The sequence below is a fragment of the Callorhinus ursinus genome, unplaced genomic scaffold (genome assembly GCF_003265705.2).
Source record: "Callorhinus ursinus isolate GAN/ISIS: 27379988/994484 unplaced genomic scaffold, GSC_fseal_2.0 scaffold57, whole genome shotgun sequence".
In the NCBI taxonomy this organism is placed as follows: Eukaryota; Metazoa; Chordata; class Mammalia; order Carnivora; family Otariidae; genus Callorhinus; species Callorhinus ursinus.
Genome location: NW_027397119.1, coordinates 890,398 through 918,305, shown reverse-complemented (window position 1 = coordinate 918,305; position 27,908 = coordinate 890,398). Strand labels below are relative to the sequence as shown.

The following is a 27,908-nucleotide window of genomic DNA, read 5'->3' as shown; positions in this document are numbered from 1 at the left end:
TTGAAGATGAGGTCAAAAGATTTGGCTTTTATCATCATATTAATCATCTCAGGAGAAGTCTATGCAGGAGGTAAAATTAATTTTTCATATTCCTTATTCTCTAAAAATTATAAAGGGAAATTCTAACATTCATTTAACTTGAACTTTTATAGTCTTTCATTTTTACGTATCAACTTTATAAAAAGCATACTTCTTATAATTTGTTATAAATACATAAGCAGATTTTTTTTTTCCTTTGGGCATAACTAGTAAACTATTCTTAGAGTGACAAACTTAGAAAAACAAAAGACAAAAAAGGAAAAAAAAAACAGCTTTGTATCTCTAGGTTTTATGACATAGGAGGTGAGGATCTAAACACTTTAAAGGATTTTCAGTCTAACAGTACCACCATTTAGAAGTCATATGTTAATCTTAATTCTAATTTCATACTAGAATTTATTCCTAACATTGCACAGCTTGTACAATTTTAATTTTCTCTTCATAAAGTTCATAAAGTGAGAGCTTAGTGTAGGAGATTTGAAAAAGAAATAGCCATGAATCATCAAGATTTTTGAATCTTCACCCTTTGATTTTTATCCTAATTTATTCATTGGTTGAAATTTGTAAGTAGTGATTAGAAGGAGGACTGTATAATTGGTTATGCAGATAAGGACATTTTTGAGAGTGAAATGGAGCTCTATTAATAATTATGTGAGACACCAGTATAAGTTAGGACTGTCCAAACCAATACCCATGGACTCCCTAACTCTTAGAAATCTTTATAGCCAGAGCTCCGTGTGTAAATAAGTGTGAGTGAAGCAGGCAATAAATAAGTGTGGGTTATTTAGGAAGAGTTAATAGTGTTATTAGGCTGTAGGGATAAGAAACAAGAAAGGATAATTAGGTGTCAGCAAGAGTGAATATACAAAAGAGGAAACCACAGCAGTAAGACTTTTCTAAAATAAACACCTTAGGGAATCTGTTGAAATAAAATATTCTATGGATTATAATTGCCTTGTAGGTAATAGTTTGCTACAAATTTCCTACCAAAAAAGGTCTGCAATTAAGATTATGAAAGTGAAATAAATAGAATTCATCTTATTTGATACATTCAATTCTATAATAAGATAATTTTTGCATGAATAGTTTCCTTTGGTTTTATTTTTCTGTCTAAATAGGGAAAAACCAGCTGATATAATTCTCTGTCATCTATATACCATGAAGACATTGCATTTTCCTCAGGATGCCTGGGTGGCTCAGTTGGTTAAGCGTCTATCTTCAGCTCAGGTCATGATCCCAGGGTCTTGGGATCAGGTCCCGCATCGGGCTCCTTGCTCAGTGGGAAGCCTGCTTCTTCCTGTCCCTTCCCCTGCTTGTGCTCTCTCTCTCTGACAAATAAATAATAAAATCTTAAAAAAAAAAAGACATTGCATTTCCCAGATAATTTCCTAATTATTATACGGTTATAACCTTCTTTTACTCAAACAAACAAACAAGCTAACAATAATCTCATCTTTCCATGCTTTCTCTCATCCCCATTAAGAATATTCGGGGCAAGAGTTGAATTAATGGTACTTCTCATTTTGTGGCAGGCAATCATCATTGGCCTATGAAAGTTTCCACTTTTGCTTTATTTATACACTTCCTCCCTTTATCCCTGACCCTGAATTCCATTTCCCCTACATCAAACTGGGAGCCACTATTGTGTGTTTGATATATTCTTAAATATGATATGTGACTATCTTTCTGAATTATGTCTTCTTTTGTGTATGTGCTTTACATTCACATAAATGAAAGCTTGCCATCAGTTTGATCTCTGTACTGTTTTGTTTTACTTGCTATCATTTAAATACAGTTCCATGCTGCTGAATCTATTCTGTTGCTTTTAACTGCTGCATAGTGTTTCAGATATTTTACTTATCCATCTTACTTGTGATGGACACATCATTACCTCTAATTTCCTTCTAACCACAAATAACATTTAGAATTATGAATGTGTCATATAATCACCTTATTTCTTGTTACAACTTGTCCTGTATATGTTCACATGTGTGTGTGTGTTTTTTTTTTTAGATTTTATTTATTTGACAGAGAGAGACACAGTGAGAGAGGGAACACAAACAGAGGGAGTGGGAGAGGGAGAGGCAGGCTTCCCACTGAGCAGGGAGCCCGACGCGGGGCTCGATCCCAGGACCCCGGGATCATGACCTGGGCTGAAGGCAGACACTTAACGACTGAGCCACCCAGGCGCCCCATGTGTGTTTGAAAATTGCTAAGAGAGCAGTTCTTAAAAGTGCTCATCACAAGGGAAAAAAATTGTAACTCTGTGGTGACAGATGTTAACTAGATTTATTGTGAAATCATTTTGTAATATGTGCAAATATACATGTGGAACCATTGTGCTGTATATCCAAAACTAGTATAATGTTAACCTCAATTATACCTCAATAAAAAATTATGTCAGTACATATAATATTTACTTATGTGTGACAGTCTTCTTTCACTAAGTAATATGTTTGTGAGATTCACTATTCAACATTCACTACTGCTGCATGATATTCAGCATTGCATTGCTGTATAATATTCCACTGAATGCATGTCTAAAATGTGTTTGTCTTTTCTTCCATGGAATGGGCATTGGGATTGTTTCCAGTTTGGGACTACATGAATAGTGCTGCTATGAACATTCTTTTACATGTCTTTGAGTGCACAGATAAATACTTTTATTCTATCTTTCATTTTGTTGATGTGGTGTGTAACATTGACCAATTTTCATATGTTGAATCATCCTTGCATTCCAAGGATAAAGCCCACGTGCTCATGGATCCTTTTGCTATGCTGCTGAATTCTGTTTGCACTATTTTGTTGAGAATTTTTGCAGCAGTGTTCATAAGGGATGAGTGCTTTTTAAAAATGGCATGCGTACATTCTGCCTTAATATTGCCAAAGAAAGCCGAGTACTTTTTATGAGGTCTGTGACCATTTACATGTCCTGTTTTGTAAAGCTCTTGCTCGAGCAAGATTTTTTAAATTTATTAAATAAGATTTTTTTAAACTTATTTTTTAATTATTTTCTTATTATTTATAATTATTTTTAATTAGTTTTCTGTCTTTTTATTTAAAAAAAGCCATTCATTTCAAAATTTTGTGGGTTTGCCTATTTAAGTAGAACTTCATCTGTTCTAGAACCCTGCTGTCCAGTATGGTAGGCACTAGGTATATACAGCTATTGAAATGTGGTTAGTCCAAATTGGGAGGGGCTGTAAGTATAAATACACTCTGGAGTTCAGACTTAGTAAGAAAAAAAATGAAAAACATTTTTAATATTTTAATGGGTTAAATAAAATGTATTATTAAAATTAACTTCAACTGTTCCTTTTATTAATGTGACTACTAGAAATTTTAAAATTACATATGCAGCTTGCATTATATGTCTATGAGAAAGTGCTGTGTTACAAAGTTAGGGAAAGCATCCCTGAGGAAGTAGCCTGACCAGCTTTATTCTGACTGTTGGTTATTGGGGTTGCTAGCAGATTAATTCTGACTGAAAAAGATTGCCACAGAATCCCCTTAAAAAGCCAGGTAATAAAAATAAGTACGAGTTAAAGTCACTGCAAACACTTTGAATTTAAAAATTTACTGCCATTTGATCACACATTCCATGGTTTTAGATATGTTTTTTAGTTTTCAGCTTGATATTTACTCATTTCAGAGAAACCCTGTGGTCTTCCTAGTGTGGAAAATGGAAGGATTGCCCAATATTACTATTCTTTTAAAAACTATTACTTTCCAATGAGAATAAATGAAAAACTGTTGTTTTCCTGCTTGGCTGGTTATACCACTGAAACTGGGAAACAAGAGGAGCGAATCACATGTACCCAAGAGGGCTGGTCTCCAGAACCACGTTGCTTCAGTGAGTCTGTGGGCTGTGTCCACAAAATGTTTATAATATTTAAAGAGATCAGTCCATAAAGGTCCAAGAAAACTTGGTGGGTGGTGAAACCTTTTGGTCGATAAGAACAAATTACAGGCCCACTGTCTCTTTTACAAAATGAAGACATATTTTGAAATTCTGTAAATAATATTTCTTATTAAAGTGTTATTGTCTTTGTTTTTAATAATACCCTATAAAGAGAATACGGATAATTATTGAAAATGGTATTATCATATTGCAAGAAACAGATGCAAATGAGTTACTTTAAGGAATGAGGAACTTATACAGATAATAATGCATAGGAAGCCAGAAAAATGCTTGACACTGGACTTAGGAAGAATAAAATTGTTACTCCAGTGTTTTATCCTTTGAAAGACTCATCTCTCCTTTGTGTGCCAACTTCTCCCACAAATTCAGAAAAATGTGTTTTCTGAATTTTGAGTTCAAATTTAGAAAAAGGAAATCTGATTGGTTCATCTCATTATTTCATGCCAGGCTACCCTATAGTCAAACTATTAATGGGCTTCCATTAGATCAGCTGACCTCTCCTGAACAAAAGATTCTCTAAGCTCTGTTTTGCAGAGTAGAGGCTTTAGTTGGGTTTGTTTTATTTGGAAGAGGAAATGAGTATGATGGTTACCATGCTTAATATATCTAGTGACCATATCCATTTAGAATAATGATCCTTTCCATGACTTGAGAACAGACCATAAATTTAAGCATTGCACATTTAGTATTAACATAGACCACAGATTAACTCAAAGAAAGAAAGAAAGCAATATTCATAACTAGAGCTTAAAAATAAATTTAACATTAGCAAGAGCTTTGAAATAGGCACCAGAAGAGAAGAACTCAGGTTTAGCATGTAGTCTAATGGTTAAGATACAAGCTCTGCAGTTCACCTGCCTGCCTTTGAATTCTGCTCCACCATTGGAAAGTGAGCATTGTGAGCCTAAGTTTCTCATCTATAAAATGGGCATAAACCTGCTTCACTAAGATAATCCATATAAAGTGCTTGCCACACAGCAAGTACTACATATATTTAATACTAACCTTGGATAAGTCTCTTAACCTTTCTGAATTGGTTTGTTATGAGGGTCTAATAGTAGGGCTTAAAAAAATTACTGAGCTGAGGTACATATATTATCTAACACAACATTGTTGCAAGTATTTGATAAAAAATAACTCTGCAAACTCAAAGGTTTTGAGTAACATGTCTATGATTCAGTCACGGTCTACACAGCCTGACCATGGACTGGCTACACGGACTTATTGTGTGGCTGAATTAAAAGAAAAAAAAGAATGAACAAAGTTTTCACATTAAGGTATCTGCAGACTTATTTAAGGATCCATAAGCTGGGTATGTGCTTTTGTTACATGGTGTTAAAAATTGTCAAACACAGTAGATTTAAAAATATTAGGAAGTAAATCCAAATGAAATTCCTTCCATTTGCCATTAATGACAGTTAGTGAAAGAGCTCTGTTATATTTTCTAAAAGTAGATATGATAGGGTGGGAGTCACTACAAGAACTGAAGTCAATAAGCACAAAGAATGTCATTGTGAAGTTGAATCAGTTTTTGAAGAAATTTGATGCAGAACATGCAGGATAATTCCAAAATTAAATCAAATCAAGGAATTGAGTGAGATTTTTCTCTCTCCTTTAAATTCCAAGAAAAATATTAAACTTTTGCCTTGGTTTTACAACTAAGTAAAAGACAAGCTTAATTTCACCAAGTTAAGCAAAGATTTTTTTCCCATAGAAAAATGCACTAAGCCTGAGCTGAAAAATGGTTACATCTCTGATGTAACATTAGTGTACAAAATTCAAGAGAACATGCGTTATGGTTGTAATTCAGGATATAAAACCACTGGAGGAAAGGATGAAGAAGTGGTTCAGTGTCTTGCTGATGGATGGTCTTCTCAACCTACCTGTAAGAAGGAACATGGTATGTGTTTAAGAATCACTTCCCAAAACTGAAGATAAGAGACTGCGAGGCTAGTACTTTCTTATATTGATAGGCATTTTTATTTAATAGAATTAATTTTTCAGTATGTCTGCAAATGCAAGAAGTTGATATTATATTGTTTTTCTTAAATGTTAGGTGTTTCCTTAACCCAAGAGTTCTCAATTCCCACAACTCACCTACTCCATTAGTTCCTATTTAATTTTTTTAATATTAATAGACTTATTTTTAGAGCAGTTTTGGATTTGCAGAAATATTGAGCAGCTAATACAGAGAGTTCCCATGTACCCCTTCTTGCCCTTGCCCACATACACTTTCCCCTATTATTTGCATTTTGCATTTAGTGTAGTATATTTGTTGTAATTGATGAGCCAATACTGATACATTAATTGAAGTTCACACTTTAGGGTTCATTCTTTATCTTATACATGCTGTGGATTTTGTCCAGTGTATAATGACATGTATCCACCATTAAGATATCATACAGAATAGTTTCAATGCCCTAAGAATCCCTTGTGTTCAACCTATTCATCCATTTTTCCTTTCCACCAACCGTTGGCAAACCTTGATCTTTTTTTTTTAATTGCAGTAAAATATACATAACATGAAATTTTAACTATTTTTAAGTGTACAATTCCATAGCATTAAGTTCATTCACAATGTTGTATAACCATCACTACTATTTCCAAAACTTTTTCATCAACCCAAACAGAAACTCTGTACCCATTAAACAACAAACCCCTCTATCCCCCACCCTACCCCAGTACCTGGTAACTTCTATTTTCTGTCTCTATCAGTTTCCTTATTTTAGGTACTTTGTATAAGAGGAGTCATGCAATATTACTCTTTTGTGTCTGACTTATTTCACTTAGCATAATGTATTCAAGATTCATCTAAGTTGTAGCAGGCATCAGAATTTAATTTCTTTTTATGGCTAAATAATATTCTATTGTGTATGTATATAAATATACATATACATATATAGATATATCATATATACACACTTTGTTTATCCATTGATCCATTGATGGACACTTGGGTGGGTGGCAGTTCTTCTAAAAATTAAACATAGAATTACCATAGGATCTAGTGAATAAATGAAATCTTAGAAAAAAAAGAGTGGAATGGAATAGGATGAAAAAAACTTTAGACCTTTTTCTGGCAACATATATAAATTACTGTTTCCTTTATTAGAGAAGAATTCAAGATAATGCCCATTATCTTTATTGGTAAACCAATATCAGGCATACTTAAAATAATCCAATAATTTGAATATGTATACTTTGTTAGTGTGTTTTTAGTTGTTTAAATTGTACAAATCCTCAGATGGCACAGAATCAAAAAAGCTGTACAAGGCTTCAGTTGAATTGTGGCCTTCTGCCAAGTATACTAGAGTAGAATTTCAAGAATAGAAGACTGGTGGCATTAAGACACAAGGTGTATTAAAAAAAAGGAAATAGAGACACAAAGGCAAACTGGCTGTTTTTCAATTTGGCCAAAGGTGGATTCAGCCAAATATGCTTAAGATTTTGTGAAAATACATTTTGAGATTTCTTTTTAATATTATAGTTTTAGTGATAAATTTCATAAAATAAATAACATTGATTTTTTTTTTTAGAAACATGTTTGGTCCCTGAATTATACCATGGAAATTATTCCACAACGCAGAAAACATTCAAAGTGAAGGACAAAGTACAATATGAATGTGCTGCTGGCTACTATACAGTTGGAGGAAAGAAGACCGAGGAGGTAGAATGTCACACATATGGATGGTCTCTCACACCAAAATGTACCAGTAGGTTCTCATTTTAAAGACAATCTAGTCTCATTTTCAAAACTTTCTCTCGTCCAGAAGTGTATATAAATTGTCACACTCATGTTTCATTTTTCATACTTTTTTGGGTTTTTTTTTTTTTTTTTTGCTTCTGGTTTTAATTATTTTGATCATAGGCTTTGATCACTTAAAGATCTCAAATAGAAAAAGAATTTCTTTTAGCTCAGATTACATTAAAATAAGCCTAATGATATTTAATAAATATAGGAATTGACAAGCTTTTGTTATATATAACAAAATATGGCAAATTTACTAATTTCTATTCCAGATATGGAATATAAGTAGTAGGTGAATTTTGTTCAACAGAAAAAATAACACTTTTGTATTTTATTTGTTCTTTCATTTTTAGAATTAAAGTGCTCTTTAAGATTAATAGAAAATGGTTATTTTCATCCTATAAAGCAAACATATGAAGAAGGAGATGTAGTTCAGTTTTTCTGTCATACAAATTATTATCTAAGTGGATCTGACTTAATTCAGTGCTATAACTTTGGTTGGTACCCAGAATCTCCTGTATGTGAAGGTAATTTTTAAAATTTCACACTCGTACAAATAAAATATCATGTCTTAATCAGCTTTAATGTCTATGAAAAAAATGTTTCTGATGATATCTAATTCTTGTCCTGAGTGCTTTTTTTTTAAGTTTCAGAGGCAGAGTTTAGTGATTTATCAGTTGCATACAACACCCAGTGCTCATTACTTCAAGTGCTTTCCTTAAAATGCCCATCCCCCGGTTACCTCATCCCCCCACCACCTCCCCTCCTGCAACCCTCAGTTTCCTAGAATTCAGCGTCTCCTATGGCAGCATCTCCTATGGTTTGCCTCCCTCTCTGTTTTCGTCTTTTTATTTTTCCTTCCCTTCCCCTATGTTCATCTGTTTTGTTTCTTAAATTCCACATATGAGTGAAATCATATAGTATATGTCTTTCTCTGACTGACTTATGATTACTCAGCCATCAAAAAGAAGGAAATCTTGCCATTTGCAATGACGTGGATGGAACTGGGGGTATTATGCGGAGGGCTATTTTTAAAAATAAGTATGGTCTTTTAAATCATTGCTAGATATTTTCAGCAATATTTAATCTGGAAGAAATCTTAAATTTTGCATTAGTTTGTAAAGTGGATATAACTTTTAAACTCTCTTATTATAAGGAATAAAATATTTATTGGGAATTACTAGACCCAACTATCCCAAGCTGGCAGCTTTGTGAGGCATCTTTCCTATTTGGCTACATATTTCCTGATGTGAAAAAACAGTCTTCAAAATGGTGTGGGTAAAGAACAGAAAAATCAGGAGAATATTACCCAGAGTAAAAATGAAAACTATGGTCCTCGAGTAAGAACTCTCCTAAAATGTAATGTCTATGTATGGTAAGTTTCTACCACTGCACATGTCCAAGCAGATAGTATGATCACCTATTGGGAAACAACAATTCAAGCATCATTTAAACATACCTACAATGAGATATGAAGGAAGTCCAAGCCTAGCAGAGGGAACAAATTTGAAAAAGTAATTGACATAATGTGACAAATATAATCAAGTCAGGTATAAAGTATTTGAACAAACCCTGAAGATTTTGATTGGTATGGTGTGGGATACCATTTTTGGAGGTGATGGATAACATTTGCACTGAAAGATAAAAAGGAGTTTGAGGATTTGGGGGAATGGGGAGAGGTAAAAGTCTTGATAGCCTCTATTTTCTCTGCGATATAGAAATTAATGTCATTATTGATAGACAAGAGGAAGACAGGAAAGTGGAACTTGGAAGAGGGGGTGAAGATTTGAAGCAAATGCTAGGAGGGGGTGGAAGAGGGAGATGACCAGGGGTATGAAATGAGATTGCCCAGAATGATCCTAATTCTTTAAATGCACCAAATGATAACTTCAATGTTTTTATTTTAGTTTTTAATTTTCCAGTCCTGCCCAAGAACTTTGGTCTAACAGTAGAGAAGAAGAATGTTATCAAATTGTCTCTAGCATGTTATTTCAGAAATAAATGGTAAACCTACTTAAAATCTACTCCATCAGCCCCCATCCAAATTAGCATGCAAGTGTGCCTGTTATTTTCGCTAGTAAATAGTCATTAGATGTATGGTAGGCAGTGCAGTTGGCTGAATAATAATAAATTACATCCTAATCCCCGGAACCAGTGAATGTTACCTTACTTATATGGCTAAAGGGACTTCGCACATGTGATAAAATTAAAGATCTTGAGGTAGGAATAATTTCTGGGATTATCCATGTGGACCCTAAATATAATCACAAGCCTCTTTATAAGAGGGAGGCAGAGGGAAATTTGACTACAGAAGTGGAATAGAGATGTGACAATGGAATGGAAGCAAGAGGTTGGAGCAATAAGAGGAAAGGTCATGTGCCTAGGAACGCATGCAGCCTCCAGAAGCTTGAAAAGGCAAAGAAGCTGATTCATAAAGCTTGCAGAAGGAATGCAGCTCTCCTGACAACTTGATTTTAGCCCAGTGAAACTGATTCTGGACTTTTGGCTTCCAGAACTGTAAGAGAATAAATTTGTGCTATTTTAAGCCACTTTATTATAATAATTTGTCACAATAGCAATAAAAAATTAAGACAGTCTGTGTTTTAGAATACTGAAGAACAGATTTTATTTAATTCATATGGACATAGGTACAAGAACAGATCCACCATTTAATAGTTAATTTACTTACTTCAGAAGTTTCAGTTTATTTATCTATAATATGAGACAAAAATTATCCCTGCTTAATAAAGTTATTTTAGGATTAGAGGAGGTAATGAATGCTGTTTTAATTTGCTTGCTTTTTTAGTTTTCTATTGGTCCATAACAATGCCATTACAAATTTAGCAGCTTAAAACAGCACACTTGCATTATTTCATAATTTCTGTAGGAGTCTGAGCCTAACTTATCTGGCTCCTCTGCCCTCCTGTTGGACAAAGCTGCAATAAAATGTCAGCTGGGGCTTCAGTCTCATCTGAGGCTTGACTGGGGAAGAATCTGCTTTCAAACTCATGGTTATTGGTAGCACTGAGTACTTGGCTGACAGCTGAACTGAGAGCCTCAATTTCTTCTTGGCTGCCAGCTGTAGGCAGCCCTCTGCCCCTTGCCCCCTCATTTGGAAACTTACAATGTGGGGGCTTGCTTTTTATCAAAATCAGCAGGAAAATAGTCTCTCAGCAAGAATGGCCTTACCATCCTCTGTTGCATATCATGCATACATAATCACATACTCCCATTTTCTTTGCTGCATTCATTGGTTAGAAGCAAGTCACAATTCCTGCTTATGAGGAGGGTTATCACATAAGGAAGTGAACATCAAAAACATCAAAAGTGGAGATCAAGGGGGTGACCTTAGGGTCTGTCTTCCATACTTCCTATGGTACTTGGCTCTATGAATGTGCTTATTAAATCTACATATTATTTTTTGTAATTATATGACCAAATATGGTGATTTTTTTTTAATAAGGAAGAAGAAATCGATGTCCTCCTCCGCCTCTGCCTCTAAACTCCAAAATTCAAAGATATTCAACAACTTATCGTGATGGAGAAACAGTTCATGTAGAATGTGAACTTAATTTTCAGATACAAGGATCAGAAGAAATACGTTGTAAAAATGGAAAGTGGACAGAACCTCCAAAATGCATTGGTTAGCAACACCTTAATCAGCTTTCCCTAAAATTAAGTCTGCATGTACAGCCAAATGGTCTCTTCTCTTTAATTGGTCTCTTTTCAGAAGAAAAGGAGAAGACAGCCTGTGGGGACCCACCCTTCATTGAGAATGGTACAGCAAACCTGGACTCTACAATTTATTACAATGGGGATAAAGTGGCATATGAATGTAAAAGTGGGTATCATCTTCGTGGATCAACAGAAATAACTTGTAAACGTGGGAAGTGGACACATCCTCCTGAGTGTGTTGGTATGTATGCTACACTTACCAGCGATAGCTGAGCCTGTTGTGTAAAAATTTTTCATTTTCCTTATTTAATCCACATATTTCTTAGAAAACACACTGATTCAGCACCTACTCTGCTACTTTTTTTGTGTATATGCAGCCTTCTTAGAATTTAACCCAATATAAATAATTGGGAAACTAAAAAAATTTTTTTGAATATACATTAGTGCTAACTAAGCACTCTTATCTGACCTGTTTGACACCATGACTTCTGAGCTTTAGATGAAAGCACATAAGTAACAGTGGAATGGGTGACTGGCCTTGATCATGATCTTCTTTCTCTTCCTTCATGTCCTACAAAGTCATGTTAGAGCACTCTGTTCCTGCCTTTGGGTCAATCCTTCTGATATTACTTATGCATCTGGCCAGTTTGAGCCCTACACCATTCTGAGACCTGTCCCTGGTCTTTTGTTTCACTAACGCACAACCAGGCTATGGTCACACCCACTCCTGGGTGCTACAGTTCCTGTCACCCTTCTCATTTCTTGATCTCTCCTAGAAAGATCTCCACAAACATGTTTACTTAAGATATTTATTGCATAAGAGAAAAGCTATTGAGGATGCTAAAGAAATGAGCAGAGTAAAAGAAAAACTAAAGAGAGAAAAAGTAGACAATTTCATCCATGGATTGACCGAGATCTGGGATGAAAAGAATGAGAATTAAAAAATAAAAGTGGATAATGACAAAAAATAGTTTCAGAATTGACCATAATCTTCAGGTTATTGTTTACCTTTCTATACATTTTAAGAATATCTGTATCATGATTCCTTCATAAGAAAAGTGACAGATATGTGTTTTTAGGCAAAACATTTACTGTTTATTCTTAGTAAATTTTTAAAATATTTGGTCTGAATAACATTTTTCTCATTTCTGGAGAATTTAGAAATCAACTGTCCTAAACTATGTAATACAAATAATGAGGGACAGGAGTATGAGTAACTATATGATATCATTAGGTTGTTATACATTCATATGAATTTTAAAATAACCTCTTTTCTTAGAAAATAATGAGAATTGTAAGCCTCCACCTGATGTAATAAATGGGGCTGTTGTTGATGGATTATTGGCAAGCTACACAACAGGATCCTCGGTGGAATATAGATGCAATGAATATTACTTACTGAGTGGAGCAAAAGTATCTCACTGTGAACAAGGAAGATGGTCATCCCCACCTATTTGCTTAGGTAAGACAGAGAACACATTGTATTTTTTTTAAAAAATTTCCCAGCTCTATTGAGATACAATTGACATATAACATACGAATTTAAGGTGTACAATGCCATGAGTTGATACACACATATGTTTTGAAATGACTACCACAATCAGGTTAATTAACATTCCCTTCATTTCACATAGTCATAGTTGTACTACTGTTGTTCTTGTCTTTATGATGAGTGCATTTAAGATCTACTCTCTTGGCAACGTTCAAGTATTCAAAACAATATTGTTAACTATAGTCACCATTATGTACGTTAGATCCCTAGAACTTATTCCTTTCATAACAACCCATTGAATTTCTTATACCATTACATTTGTATTTTTATGTGATTTTTTATATAACATTTTATAGCATGGGAATGATGATTTTTGTATAAATCTTTTTTTCCAAAGTGTTTTTCCTTCTCATTTTTGTAAGCAGAATATCTAATATCAGAGGGTCTAAAACTACATTAGTTCTTACCTACTACTTTTTAAAAAATTGTGGTAAAATTTGAACAACAGAACTTTACCATGTTAGCCATTTTTCAGTGTTCATTTCAATGGCCTTAAGTAGATTCACATTTTTGTGACTGATTACTTTTTTCCTAACTGATATCCTTAGCATCTCTCCCTATATTATCCCCAGAATGTCATTTGGGGAGAATAATCCATCCAATTCTTTCCTTGGTAGAGCATATTGTTAATAGCTTTCTTGGCTGTCAATTCCTCACTTGGATGGTCACCTTTGTTCTATTTTGTTGAGCAAATAAAAACATGTTTATAGTTTAATAATAATTAATTAATTAATTAGTATTAATAATTAATACTTTAAATGTATTTTGAAAGACGTGGTATAACTAACATTAATGATTCAAGTGGAGATTTAAGAGAACTATCTAAATAATTATCTCATTTGAGATAACTTTCAAAACATAATATTCACCTTTCATTTCAAGCCTATAGATTTGCCTCATTTTTTAACTTTGCTAGTCAGAATTACATTTAAAAGTAATGTAATTGGTCACTACAGTTGCAATGAACTTGTTACGTTGTAACTTTTACAAATAGGTAATGGTATCATAAACTTTCTCTAAGTTAAAATAAAATAGTCACTTAATTATAAATATTAGCATTTCAAACTATAAATGCAAATCATTGTTATTTACCAAAAAAAATAATCATATAGAAGCAACTAGAAGAAAACAGAAAATATCAGTAACTTGGGCTGAAATAAATGCTATTAATGACTTAGATAATGGTTTTCTAAACCTTTTTATACACACACACACACATACACAACACACACAACACATATTTACAAAAAATATATGCTGTCATGAGAGGCTAGTAACTCGTTTTTTTCCCACAAACTATATTATGAACATGGTTGGGTATACTTCTACAATATACAATTTAATGGCTGCCTAGTATTCCATAATGCAGATATGCCATAATTAAATTAGTCACTTTTTGATGGAAGTTTAGTGTGTTTTCAACATTGCCAAATTGTCCTTCAGAAAGTTAATCCACTCTACCATCAGTGGATTAAAGAGTAGTTGTCTTAATCCTTGTCAACTTGAATATTTTAATCTTCATATATTGTTAACCCAACAATTAAAATTATTTTAATTTGGTTTATTTAAGTACTAATCAATTGAGTTTATTTTCATTTGATTTGTTTAAGTATTAATATATTAACTTTTTAATATATATTAATATCTTTCATTTGGTTTATTTAAGTATACTAAATTGAGCATTTTTCAATTTTCTAGTGGCCACAGGTTGTTTTATTCAATGATAAAGTGCATCTCTTCTAGCTTAAATAATTTTTTTAAGATTTTATTTATTTATTTGACAGAGAGAGACAGCAAGGGAGGGAACACAAGCAGGGGGAGTGGGAGTGGGAGAAGCAGGCTTCCCGCTGAGCAGAGAACCCTATGCTGGCCTCGATCCCAGGACCCCGGAATCATGACCTGAGCTGAAGGCAGACCCTTAACTGGACCACACAGGCGCCCCTTAGATAATAGTTTTTAGTGTTCAAATTAAGTGGTTTTAATTTATAATATAACAATAATAATAAGAGATGTATAAATTCATTTGATAGCAATAAAGTGTATATTATGTATATGTGTGAGGAGTTTTAATAATGTAAATGTTAAATATAAAACTTTGCTTTTGATACCTGTCAAAATTTTTCTTTCAAAAATACATTAAACTTCATATTTGTCAAATGAATAAATAATTTAAAAGAACATTTTGTTTTACAGAGCCATGTACTATTAATGTGGATTACATGTACAGAAATAACATAGAGATGAAGTGGAAGTATGAAGGAAAGGTCTTACATGGAGATTTAATAGATTTTGTATGTAAACAAGGATACGACTTATCTCCATCAACCTCATTGTCTGAATTATCTGTACAATGCAATAGAGGAGAAGTGAGATATCCTTTATGTATTAGAAAAGGTAAAACAATGCTTTCTGACAATTTCTCAAGTGATCAATATCACCACCCTGGGTGCAAAGTATAAGAAAGACCCTACCCAACTCACCACCATCATCTTCTAATCTATAAATTGGGAATGATCTGACCAATTTCCAGTAAGCACATACACTTAAATAGGATGACTATGCTGACATCTTTTAATTCCAATAAGTCAGTTTTATAAAGGGAGAAATTAATAGATCTTATAGATATCACCAGACTATCAGAGGACTGATCCCCCTAATGTGAACAATCAACAACTCTGGAAAACATTGCTTTTCTTGGGGTTTGCTGGAGAGTATTGTTTCAGAAAAGGGCTTGATCAGATTGAAAGATTTTGTGTGCTGCTTGGATATGGAACTATTACTTTTAATAAGAAAAAAATGGAAGAGAATACATGCAGGAAGCATGGCTTCAAATGGGTTTCATACATTTTCACATCTAGATAAAAAGGGAAAAATATAATAATGTTTATTAATACTTTGCCAGTTTTAAATATATTTTTCAATATTATAATGAGATTCTAGTTACAATAATCAATTTTATAGTATGAAGTTGTTGTAGAACTATGCTCTCAATAGTTAAAATTTGACAGCTATCTTAAAAATGCTTTTACGTGAAGTATCTCATTTTATTTCTTTTTGTTTATTTTTTTTTAGAGAGAGAGAGAGCATGGGGGGGTGGGGGGGGCAGAGGGAGAGAAATCCTCAAGCAGACTCCACGCTGAGCACAAAGCCTGAGGTAGGGCTCAATCCCACACCCCTGAGATCATGACCTGAGCAGAAATCAAGAGTTGGTACTTAACCAACTGAGCCACCCAGGAGTCCCTATCTTATTTTATATCTATAGCAATTATTAAAGTATTGGATGTTTTTTATAGAAATTCATTGTATGCTTTTAAAATCATTTTTTCAGAATCTAAAGGAATGTGTGTATCTCCTCCACTTATTAAAAATGGAGTCATAATTAGTTCAACATCAGACATCTATGAAAATGGTTCCTCAGTAGAATACAAATGTTTTGATCACCATTTCCTTCAAGGATCTAGGGAGTCCTATTGTTTAGAGGGAGTGTGGACTATGCCACCATTGTGTTTAGGTATGTACTACAAAATATCCACCTATTTAATAAAATAAAACCATATCTTTTCCCACTTTCTCGTCTGTTAGTTAATATAATACTACTATAATGCTTAATTTGCTATATTTGTGTACCAGTGTGCCTATTTCATCACTGGTTTCTATTCTCTCCTGTAGATCGTAAATAACTATAGTCCATCTTGCCCTAACAAATATTTACTAAATACAAACCATACACTAAGCACTGGTGTTTTATGGGGCTATAAGATGAATAAGTCATGGTGGTGTGGGTACATATGTTAACAGTTATCATTTAGTACCATGTGACTGGTACTATAATAGAAAACATGAGTGCAATGGGGAAACAAAGAAAGTTAAAGCAAGTTATGCCTTATTAGTGAAAATTTTCAGGAGACATAAAAAAGCATATCTTTAAATAAAAAGAAAATATTTTTTTGTTTCCATATCTAACTTATTTACTATCTTATTTCACCAGCTTGGACTTGAGTACAATACTGAGCAGAAGATGTAGTGGGTATCTTGTTTCCCAATCTCATAAATAAAACCTTCAACAATTCATCTTTAATTACAGTGTTATAAATACTTCAAAATCAAATTAAAAATATAGAAAGTTTAATTTCTATTTTTCTAAGAGTTTTTAAAAAAATCTTGTGAGTTTAATTTTAGCACTATCTATTGAAATAATCACATTATTGCTTTTTCCTCCTGGAATTATATTTCTTCTTCTTGAATATTAAAGCATGATTACATTCCTGTAATTAATCACATTGGTTGTGATGAATTATGCTTTCTACATGTTATTGGATTTTATTTGCTTATATTTACTTAGAAGGTTCACATCTATTTTTATGAGAGAGATGAGTCTGTTATTTTCCTTTGGGTTTGGTATGAAGTTTCTGCTTTCCTTATATGGTGAATTGGTAAGCTCCCTCTTTTTCAATTCTCTGGAATTTGTGTAAGATTGGTACCATTTCTTCCTTAATAATTGTAAGAATCCACCAAACATGCCATTTGAACATCAAGTTCTCTCTAAAGAAAGATCCTGACAGCTGTCAGTTTTCGTAGGGTGGTTTATAGAAATTTGTTGATAATATCTAAATTGTCAAATTTGTTGACATAATGTTGTTTACAACATCCTTTTACATTATTTTTAATGCCTTTAGTGATATGTCATTTGTTTTTACTGCTATTAAGCTGTATCTCTTTCTTTCTTGACATGGCTTGCTAAGAGTCTATTACTGTCTTTTTTTTTTAAGTTTGGGGTTTTTTAAAAAAAAGATTATTTATTTTAGAGAGGGGGAGAATCAGGAGCAGAGGGAGAGGGAGAAAGAAAGCAGACTCCCCACTGAGCCTGGAGCTCAACCTAGGGCTCTAATTCAGCACCCAGAGATCATTCATGATCTGAGCCAAAACCAAGAATTGGTCAGTAAACCAAATGAGCCATCCAGGCCCTGGGTCTATAACTTTTATTAGGCCTTTCAAACAACTAGTATTTACATTTGTTACCCTTTCATCAAATGTTGCTTACTATTTTAATAATTTAAATTCTTATCATTCTTTTCTCTCTTCTAATTTCCTAAATTTATTTTATTACTCTTAGCTTTTTAGGTGGATACTTATATTACTGATTTTCAGCCTTTCTTTTTTAAAGGATTTTTAAAGAAAATTTAATTTAATTTGCTAATGATACAATATGGATATAATTATATCTTTAAATTTCCTACTGAGCACAACTTTATCCCACTCATTTTTATATTTTGGAATTTTATCATTATTCAGCCATCCAGTTAAAAAATACATGATACCCTTTTTGATATCTTGTATGCACTCTGAGTTATGTAGAAGTTTGTTTTTTAGTTTCTAAGCATTGGAAGATTTTCTAGTTTCCTTTCGTTATTGATTTCTAATTTGAATCCATTGAGACACACTTTGAATTATATAAGTCTTTTGAAATTCATTGATACTTACTTTATTACAAGCATTTATTTATTGTAGGTACACATTCTTTTGTACTTGACATAAACAAATAATTGTCATTGTTGGATTCACTGTTGCTGCATATTAAGTTCATTCATATCTGTGCTGATTTGTGTCTGTTTTTCTATCAGTCACCAAAAGAAGTATGTTAAAGTCCCTTATACTCTGTGCATTTAAAAACATTTCTTGTATTCTCTCAATTTTTGCTTTTGTTTTTTTATGCTATTCTACTAGGTACACACAAATTCAAGCATATTAAATCTTGGTGTACTGGCCCTGTGTAATTTTAAAAGAGTCCTCCTTTATCTATACTAATACTTTGTTTTTGTTTGTTTTTGCCTGAAGTCTACTTTAGATGTACAAGCTTTCAACAAGTATTTACAAGGCATATATTTTTTCATTCTTTAACTTTCAACATTTTGGTTTCTTACTTTTAATGTGTATATATTGCAAGCAATATATAGTTGTTTACTTTAAAGCATATTTATTTAGTCTGACCATCTTTTTATAGTATTTGTCCATATACATGTTATATAAGTACTGATATATATCCTTTCTGTTCTTTCTTCTTCTCTCTCTCTCTTTGCTTTCTTCTGGGTAAATCAATTCTTTTTAAACCATGTCACTCTCTACTAGCTTGTCGATTATTCTTTTCTCTTGGATTCCTTTCAAATTGTTATCACATAAATTACATAATTCAATCATGACTTATTACAGTTGAATATAAATTAGGACTTATACCACCTCTCCAAGACCCAGAACACTTTAGCTTGATTTACCCTTCCCACTTTTTGTATTACTGTGTCATACATTTTCATTCTACATATTGTTTAAGTCCCAAAGATACAGTGAATATTATGTTTTCCAAAAATATTCTTTAAGACTTCTTGATATGTTTGTCAGTGATTCGTTTCTCATCTTCTCCTGTTTGTTGCTATTTCTGATTGGGATCATTTTGCACATGCCTGAAAAATATTATTTCTTTATTATTTTCTCAGTTTTTGTTTGCTTGCAAATTTCTTGGTTTTCCTTCACTTTTGAAGAGGAATTTTACCAGAGATAGAATTCCCTTTTTCTTTCCATGCTTTAGAAGATGTCATTTTTATCCTTTTCTGCATTTATAGTTTTTTTTTTAAAGATTTTATTTATTTATTTGACACAGAGAGAGACAGCGAGAGAGGGAACACAATCAGGGAGCGGGAGAGGGAGAAGCAGGCTTCCTGCTGAACAGGGAGCCTGATGTGGGGCTTGATTCCAGGACCCTGGGATCATGACCTGAGCCAAAGGCAGATGCTTAACCGACTGAGCCACCCAGGCACCCCTGCATTTTGTAGTTTTTGTTAGTCAATTGCATTCTTTATTTTTTTAAAGATTTTATTTATTTATTTATTTATTTATTTATTTATTTATTTATTTATTTATTCATGTGTCAGAGAAAGAGAGAGAGAGAACACAAGCAGGGGGAGCAGCAGGCTCCCCGCTGAGAAAGGAGCCCGATGCAGGACTCAATCCCAGGACCCTGGGATCATGACCTGAGCTGAAGACAGACACTTAAACAACTGAGCCACCCATGTGTCCCAGTCAATGCCATTCTTAGTGGTACATCTTTGAAACTAAGTTTCTTTTTGTACTCTACTGGTTTTGAGATTCTTTTTCCCTTTATTTTCAGTAGGCTATTTATGCGGGGCCTTGATATGTGTTTCTCCGAGCATTTCACTCTTTTCTTTTTTTAAAAGATTTTATCTATTTATTTTTGTGAGAGAGAGAGAGAGAGCATGCGCACATGAATGGGGGAGGGGCAGAGGGAGAAGCAGACTCCCCACTGAGCGGGGAGCCTGATACACAACTGGATTCCAGGACCCTGGGATCATGACCTGAGCCAAAGGCAGATGCTTAACTGACTGAGCTACCCAGGGCCCCCTGAGCATTTCATGCTTCAAGTTGGTAGCACTTCTTGAATCTGTGGCTTTATGTTTTTCATAGTTCTGGAAGGTACCTTTAATCTTCTTTGTTCCCATTTGGTAATTTTCTATTGATATATCTTCCAATTCATTAATCCTTTCTTTAGATGTGTCCAATCTGCTTTAAACTCATCTATGGAGCTCTCAATATCCTTGTATTTCTAGAATATCATTTTATGCCTTTTTTTTTGTAGATTTCAGATGTCTGATGAAAAACTTTATCTTAACATCTATTTCTTTACCATGTTAATCACACCTATCTTTAAGTCCTTGCCTGCAAACTCCATTATCTGGATCATCTGTAGGCCTATTTCGATTTCTAGCCTAATTTTTTGCTATTTCTGTTAACAGTTGATTGAATATCAAATATTATGTATGGAAAATTTTAGAGACTCGAAACGATGATGTCATCTTGTTCCAGAGAATACGCATCTCTTCTTTAGGCTGATAGTGTAGGGGAAATTGGCCTCAATCTAATTAGAAATGCAGCTTTTTCTAAGCTTATTTTCAGACCTTTGTTTGCTCCTACTAATAGAACATAACCCTGCAGGGTTCTTCACTAAGAGTTTGGTGTTTATACCAAGGTTCCTCATTCTTGACTGCCTTTCTTATTACTGGGAGACTGCCAAAAAAGCTTAATGTAGCTTTTCATTCACTTTCTGCTTGGCTCTTTATCCTCTCTCTTTGCACAAGTCAAGAATAGGCAAATGCTTCAAGGGAACAAACAGCCAGTGCAGAGTATCACATTCATTCTCTGTATCTCCCATTCCTCTGGGTTCTTGACCACTCAAGTCCTGGCTGTCATGTCTGACTTAAACTTCTGTGTTTCTATCCTCAACAACATGAGATTTCCAAAAGCTCTGCTAGCTCTATGTTTGCTGTTGACCATTCTCTACAGTCTCTCAGCTCATGCTGAGAATCAACAAATGCCCCAAGAGGAAATGCCCCAACACAGAATGCTGGACTCATCTGAATGAGCTTTTACCAGAACCTTGGCATCTTGAGTACTGAGTGCCTTTGAAATGCTCTAATTCCTTGAAATACGTACTTCGTGTCAGTTTTCAAATTTTCTAGTTTTTGGTAGAAAAAACTGGTCTGATATAGACTATTCTGTCACTATTCTGATTAGCTGGTCTGATATAGACTATGCTGTCATAGCTGAGAGCAGAAGGTCCATGAATTAATTTTTAACTTGTTTTAATTAAAATTTTATGTTTTGTAGAACTATAACATTTTATAGTGCTATTTGACCTAATTTTCAAAGATATTTTGCAGTGACTATAGAGATTCTCTTAGAGTCTTTCTGATTCTTTTTCTTCATTTTTATTCTGTCTATAGAACTTCTAGCATAACATCTGACACTTTAGGAATTCAATAAATACTTACCGAAAATATTGAATAAAGAAGTTTGTTAATGTATTCCAGTTGTATGATTTATATGCTTTATTAACAACTCTGGACCTTTAACCTGTCTCAGGACCTACTGTTTGGTGCCATGTCATCCAGGAGGCAAAGAAGAACACAAACAACTCATTTTCTGAAATAACTTGACATTTTGAAAATATCAATATTTTTATTATGAAAAAAGATCAAAGGAATTTGTTGAGTATCCTAATAATTATCTTAAGTTTTTATTTTGTTTTGTTTTAATGAATTAGTGAAAGGACACAATAATATTTTCAATGCTTAGAATTCAAAACATCTTAATCTAATATTGATATTGATAACTGGAAATTTCAAAGAGAGGAAACTGTCAACCACTCTGGATGCCATCAGGTCATAGAGTTTGAGTCATTGTTAACAATCCAGCTTCTTTCTACATTTCCATAATATTTTATCTATCCAATAATCAAACAAATACTTTGTTTCATGGGGAATTTATTTAAGTTTTCTGAAGAAAAAAATAAGAAAAAGAACATTATTTCAATAATTATTGGTAACTATCAATGTTCTTTATAAAAACACCCTTTTTGTTTACTATCTTTGAAAACCATAATGGCATAAAGCTAAGTGACTGGCAGGACATACATCTTTTCCAAGTCCAGGACCACACAGACAAATGGCAGACTGTTTTCTGTGAGCCTTGAACATATTCTCTGACTCAAATATTAATTCTAACTTAGTTGCCACTAGAGTCTGGGAATTTTAAGGTCATCATGAATAGGAACCACAATGCTTCCTGTTAGTGCCAAGATGTGTCAAGATAATTTTCTTCTTTTTATTTTTTCAGAGCCTTGCACATTATCTTTTGTTGAAATGGAAAATAATAATTTACTCCTTAAATGGGATTTTGACGATAGACCACATATTTTCCATGGCGAGTATATTGAGTTTCTTTGTAAGAGAAATACGTATGTAGCTGAGTTCGCTATTACTGGATCTGAACTCAGAGTGCAGTGTGACAGAGGGCACTTAAAATATCCAAGATGCATTCACAGAGAAAGGTAAGAAGAAGCTTGTGCCTACAACTAATTATTTTCTTCAGATTGTTATTCAAGAGATTCTTTATGTTATAAATTTCAGAAATACAGGTTCTACAAAACTCCTACTTCATGGTCATTATATAGGATAAAATAATTTCATTTTTTAAGCTAGAAGTATTAATTAATTCAACAAACTTTCTGAGTTGTCTGAAGTCAGAGTACTGTTTGCTATTTCATATCTGTGACACTTTGGCAATTTGGAAAATAAACTGATTTATATGTGCAATATTTAAATGTGGAAAAATTAACCTATATTTTGAGAAAGAAGATTGCATTTTCTCCCACTTCCCAGTATAGGTCCAAGTATAAGTTATAAAGATGGGAAACAAAGTTGTACAAATCTTTCTATTGATAGAAGAGCATATTAATAACAATGATTAAAATTAAGTTATTTTCAGGAACACATGTCTGTGTAAGAGCTTGGAAACACTAAAGTGTTTCCTCATAAGATAATTTAAAAGTACATATTTTATACTTTTTTGTTTTTTTTCCTCATTCTTTTCTGTTTTTTATTTGAGGATAGTTTATGTACAATGTTACATTAGTTTCAGGTATACAACATAGTGATTCGACAATTCTATTGTTATGCTATACTCACCACAAGTGTAGCCATGATCTGTCACCATACAATGCTATTATAATACCATTCACTATATTCCCTATGCTGCACCTTTTATTCCCATGCCTTACTTATTCCATAACTGGAAGCCTGCCTCTCTCACTCAGTCCTCTTTTCCAATTTTGTCCATCCCTCTATCCACCTCCTCTCTAGCAACCATCAATTTGTTCTCCATATTTATAGATTTATGTCTGCTTTTTGTTTCTTTGTTTTTTTAGATTCCACATATAAATGAAATCATATGGTATTTGTCTTTCTCTGTCTGACTTATATAAAGTCCCCAAAAAGCCAAAGCAATCTTGAGAAAGAAGAACAAAAATGGAGGTATTGCAATTGTAGATTTCAAAATACACTACAAAACTGTAGTAATCAAAATAGTATGGTACTAGAATAAAAATAGATACATAGATGAACAGAATAAAGAGCCCAGAAATAAACCCATACTTTTATATGGGCAATTAATCTATGACAAAGGGGGCAGGGATATACAATGGGGAAAAGAAGTTTGGACATAAACGGTATGAGGAAACCTGGACAACTACATGCAAAAGAATGAAACTGGACCACTTTCTTACATCACACACACACACACACACACACACACACACACACACACACACAACCTCAAAATGGGTAAAAGATCTAAATGTGAGAACTGAAACCATAAAACTCCTAGAAGAAAACAGGTAGTAATCTCCTTGTCTTTGGCCTTAGTAACATTTTTCTAGATATGTCTCCTGAGAAAGAAAAACAAAAGCAAAAACAAACTATTGAGACTACATCAAAATGAAAAGCTTCTGCATAGCAAAGGAAACCATCAACAAAACAAAAAGATAACCCACTGAATGGGAGAAGATATTTGCAAAGGATATATCTGATAATGGTTAATATCCAAAATATATGAAGAATTTTATTTTATTTTTTAAATATTTATTTATTTATTTGAAAGAGAGAGAGTGAGCTTAGTGGGGAGGGGTGGAGGGAGAAGGAGAGAATTCCAAGCAGACTCCTCGCTGAGCATGGAGCCTGATGTGGGGCCTGATCCCAGGATCCTGAGATCACGACCTAAGCCAAAACCAAGAGTTGGACCCTCAATTGACTGTGCCACCTAGGTGCCCCAATATATGAAGAATTTTAATCCCCCCCAAATGGGGTGCCTGGGTGACTTAGTCAGTTAAGTGTCCGACTCTTGATTTTTGGCTTAGTCAGGCCATGATCTCAGGGTCATAAGATTGAGCCCCATATCGGTCTCCATGCTCAGTGCAGTCTTCTTAAGATTCTTTCCCTCTCCCTCTGCCCCCTCCTCCCTGCTCATGCTCTCTCTCTCAAGATAAATAAATAAATACCCAAATAATCCAACTAAAAAGGGGCAGAGGACATTTTTCCAAAGAAGATATACAGATGGCCAACAGACACATGAACAGACAAAAAGACACTTAACATTACTAATCATCAGGGAAATGCAAATCAGAACCATGCGATATCACCTTCCACTTGTCAGAATGGCTAGAATCAAAAAGACAAGAAATAACAAGTGTTGGCAAGGATGTGAAGAAAAAGAAACCCCCATGCCCTGTTGGTGGGAATGTAAATTGGTACACCCACTATGGAAAACAGTATGGAAGTTCCTCATAAAATTAAAAATGAAATACTATATGATCCAATAATTCTACCTCTGGGTATTTTCCCAATGAAAACAAAAACAGCAATTCAAAAAGATATATGCACCTTTTTGTTTATTGAAGCATTATTCATAATAGCCAAGATATGAAAGCAGCCCAAGTGCTATTGATAGATGAATGGATAAAAAAGATGTAGAATATTATATATACAATGGAATATTACTCATCCATAAAAAGGATGAGATCTTGCCATTTGTGACAACATAGGTGGACCTAGAGGTTATTATGCTAAGTGAAATAAGTCAGACAGAGAAAAACAATAACCCTATTTTATATTTCTTGATGAATGAAATATAATCCTGTTTTTAATAAAATATTACAATAATACAATAAAATGATGTAAATCATTTTATAGAATCAGGATTTTGACACTTTTAAAGATACAGTATAAAATGGAAATTATACTTTATCTTTGATTAAGAATATTATAAAAATATGGGTGCCTGGGTGGCTCAGTCAGTTAAGAGTCTGCCTTTGGCTCTAGTCATGATCCCAGGTCCTGAGATCAAGCCCCCCATCAGTCTCCCTGCTCAGCGGGGAGTGTGTTTCTCCCTCTGCCCCCCCCTCATGCTTGTGCTTGCTCTCTCTCTCTGAAATACATAAATAAAATCTTTTTTAGAAAAGAATATTATAAAAATAACTTAATGGCAAAGTGTTTGTGTTCTAATCATTGTGAACAATGAACTATATGAACAACATAAGGATAACTTTTTAGATACTTTGAACAGTCTATAAAAACATTCATAAGAGACACATGGGTGGAAAACTTTAAAAATTTTTAACTATGGTAAAATCAGGACAGAAAAATTTTATATGTGTTTAAGTGTCTTAGTGTGTCTTGTATTTCTCATTTCAAAGAGAAAAAGAGGTAAATAACTTAGAAAAAAATGTTTAAAATGGCATTATTCTATCAAATGACACTGAGATTTGAAAAAGGAATTTGTGGTATAAATCACCAAGTCTGTCTACTTGCTTTTATCAATAACTAGCTAAAACAATGACTAATTATATGAAGTGTTGAAGGGCTAAGTTATAACAAATACTTGACCAAAAATGGTGCTTATTTCAAAAATCTCTCTTCCTTCTCTCTCTTTCTCATCAAGGATGCTGTCTTATCAACAACCCTTCAGGACATAAAAATGTATGGCAGAAAGAAGAATAGTGTATCAAAAAAAAAAAAAAAGAAGAATAGTGTATCAACACATCATAAAATCCTTTATAAAACAATTTTTAGAAGAAAAATTACAAGTCTCTAAGTTTTAACTTTTGAAGATTTGAATCTAAATTGTCTATGTTGACCTTTTTTATTTATAAATAAGCCAGAACATGTTGTTTCCATTCTAATTTGACTGATCTGACATGTAACCTAACCTTTATTGCATGCTTTCCCTCTGTTAAAAAGATTGATCTACATGTCAAAGTATTTCTGTTTCCTATTATCCATTCATTGTGTTATATAATTGCCTTCAAGATATTTGTTTTTATCATATTCATTAACATTGGGTTTTCTGGTACTTTTAATTCAATCTTTCTGTCAATATTAAAGAACCAAACACTAGAGATAAGAAACTATACATCATATTAGAGGATTTACCTTATTAAATAGAGAAAAGACTGCCCTTTATACTTTCTAAATGTAAAGAACTTCAAAAAATTAACTGTAGTATTAGCTTCAAGGTTAATCAAATTATGAGGTGGTGAACTATCCACATGTTAAAATGTTGCCCAAGGAACGTGGCTAAAAAAAGAACAACACTTTCCATTTTTATATTTTACACTTTCAAGTAATATTTTGAAGTAACAGTTATACTTCCATTTGTTATTAGTGTTCATTCATAAGCCTGTGTAATAGCACTACTGGGGTACTAAAACCCCCTAGTGGGACTGGTTGTTGTTACTAGAATAGCACATTTTCTTATCTGGAAGCTATTCAGTTCATCTAACTCAAGATCTTCTCAATATGATGACATTCTTTTTTTTTTTTTAAGATTTATTTATTTATTACTTATTTGACAGAGAAAGACACAGCAAGAGAGGGAACACAGGCAGGGGGAGTGGGAGAGGGAGAAGCAGGCCTCCCACAGAGCAGGGAGCCCGACGTGAGGCTCGATCCCAGGACCCCGGGATCACGACCTGAGCCGAAGGCAGAGGCTTAATGACTGAGCCACCCATGCGCCTTGATGACATTCTTTAAACCCTCAAGCTTCAATTTTCTAATGAAGGACAACTGGACCTAACTCTGTGGATTAAATATGAATTCATTCAGTGTTCAACATGTATATTTCAGAACTGTCCTTGAGTTCATAATCATTCTTTTAATATGCTATAGTCATTGTCCACAGTGGATCCTATAAAATTGAAATTTGATTGAAATTAAATATCAATAGAAAAGTGTTAATCATTTTCAATTAATCAGTTAATCCATTAATAAACAATATTGAGCGCCTGCTATATCTCAGAAAACAGAAAATTTGCTCAAGGTGGGTAACTGTCTTGGGACTACGTATTTAGTATTGTCATATCTTCTGATTTTTTAGTGAAATCTACTGATTTTTATATGTGGAGAGGGAGTCTAAAAATATTTTGTGAGCAATGTGGCTCATGAGCCGTCAATTTATAAACTCTAAATGCTAAATAAATGAATGTGTGAAAAATGCAACAATGGAAGCATGTGCAAAGTAAAGTGGTGGCATGGAGGAGGTGGTAATTAACTTTTTAGGGGGGTGTATTGGAAGCT

At 33.5% G+C, this 27,908-nt stretch overlaps 1 protein-coding gene across 2 annotated transcripts; it reads left to right on the top strand.

The window, feature by feature from the left end:
* On the top strand, positions 1 to 27,822 carry F13B (coagulation factor XIII B chain). 2 transcript variants are annotated; one of them, XM_073884481.1, is made up of 12 exons: positions 1 to 70; positions 3,692 to 3,892; positions 5,676 to 5,861; positions 7,498 to 7,674; positions 8,063 to 8,236; positions 11,173 to 11,352; positions 11,440 to 11,625; positions 12,664 to 12,846; positions 15,130 to 15,330; positions 16,265 to 16,447; positions 22,618 to 22,831; positions 27,188 to 27,822. In XM_073884481.1, exons 1-12 carry the CDS (start codon positions 7 to 9, stop codon positions 27,306 to 27,308), a joined length of 2,070 nt encoding a protein of 689 aa, XP_073740582.1. In that variant the 5' UTR covers positions 1 to 6; the 3' UTR covers positions 27,309 to 27,822. The 2 variants fall into 2 exon arrangements, with proteins under 2 accessions (XP_073740582.1, XP_025711081.1); XM_025855296.2 differs by lacking the exon at positions 27,188 to 27,822 and adding an exon at positions 26,275 to 26,668.
* Positions 27,823 to 27,908: the final 86 nt, after the last annotated feature.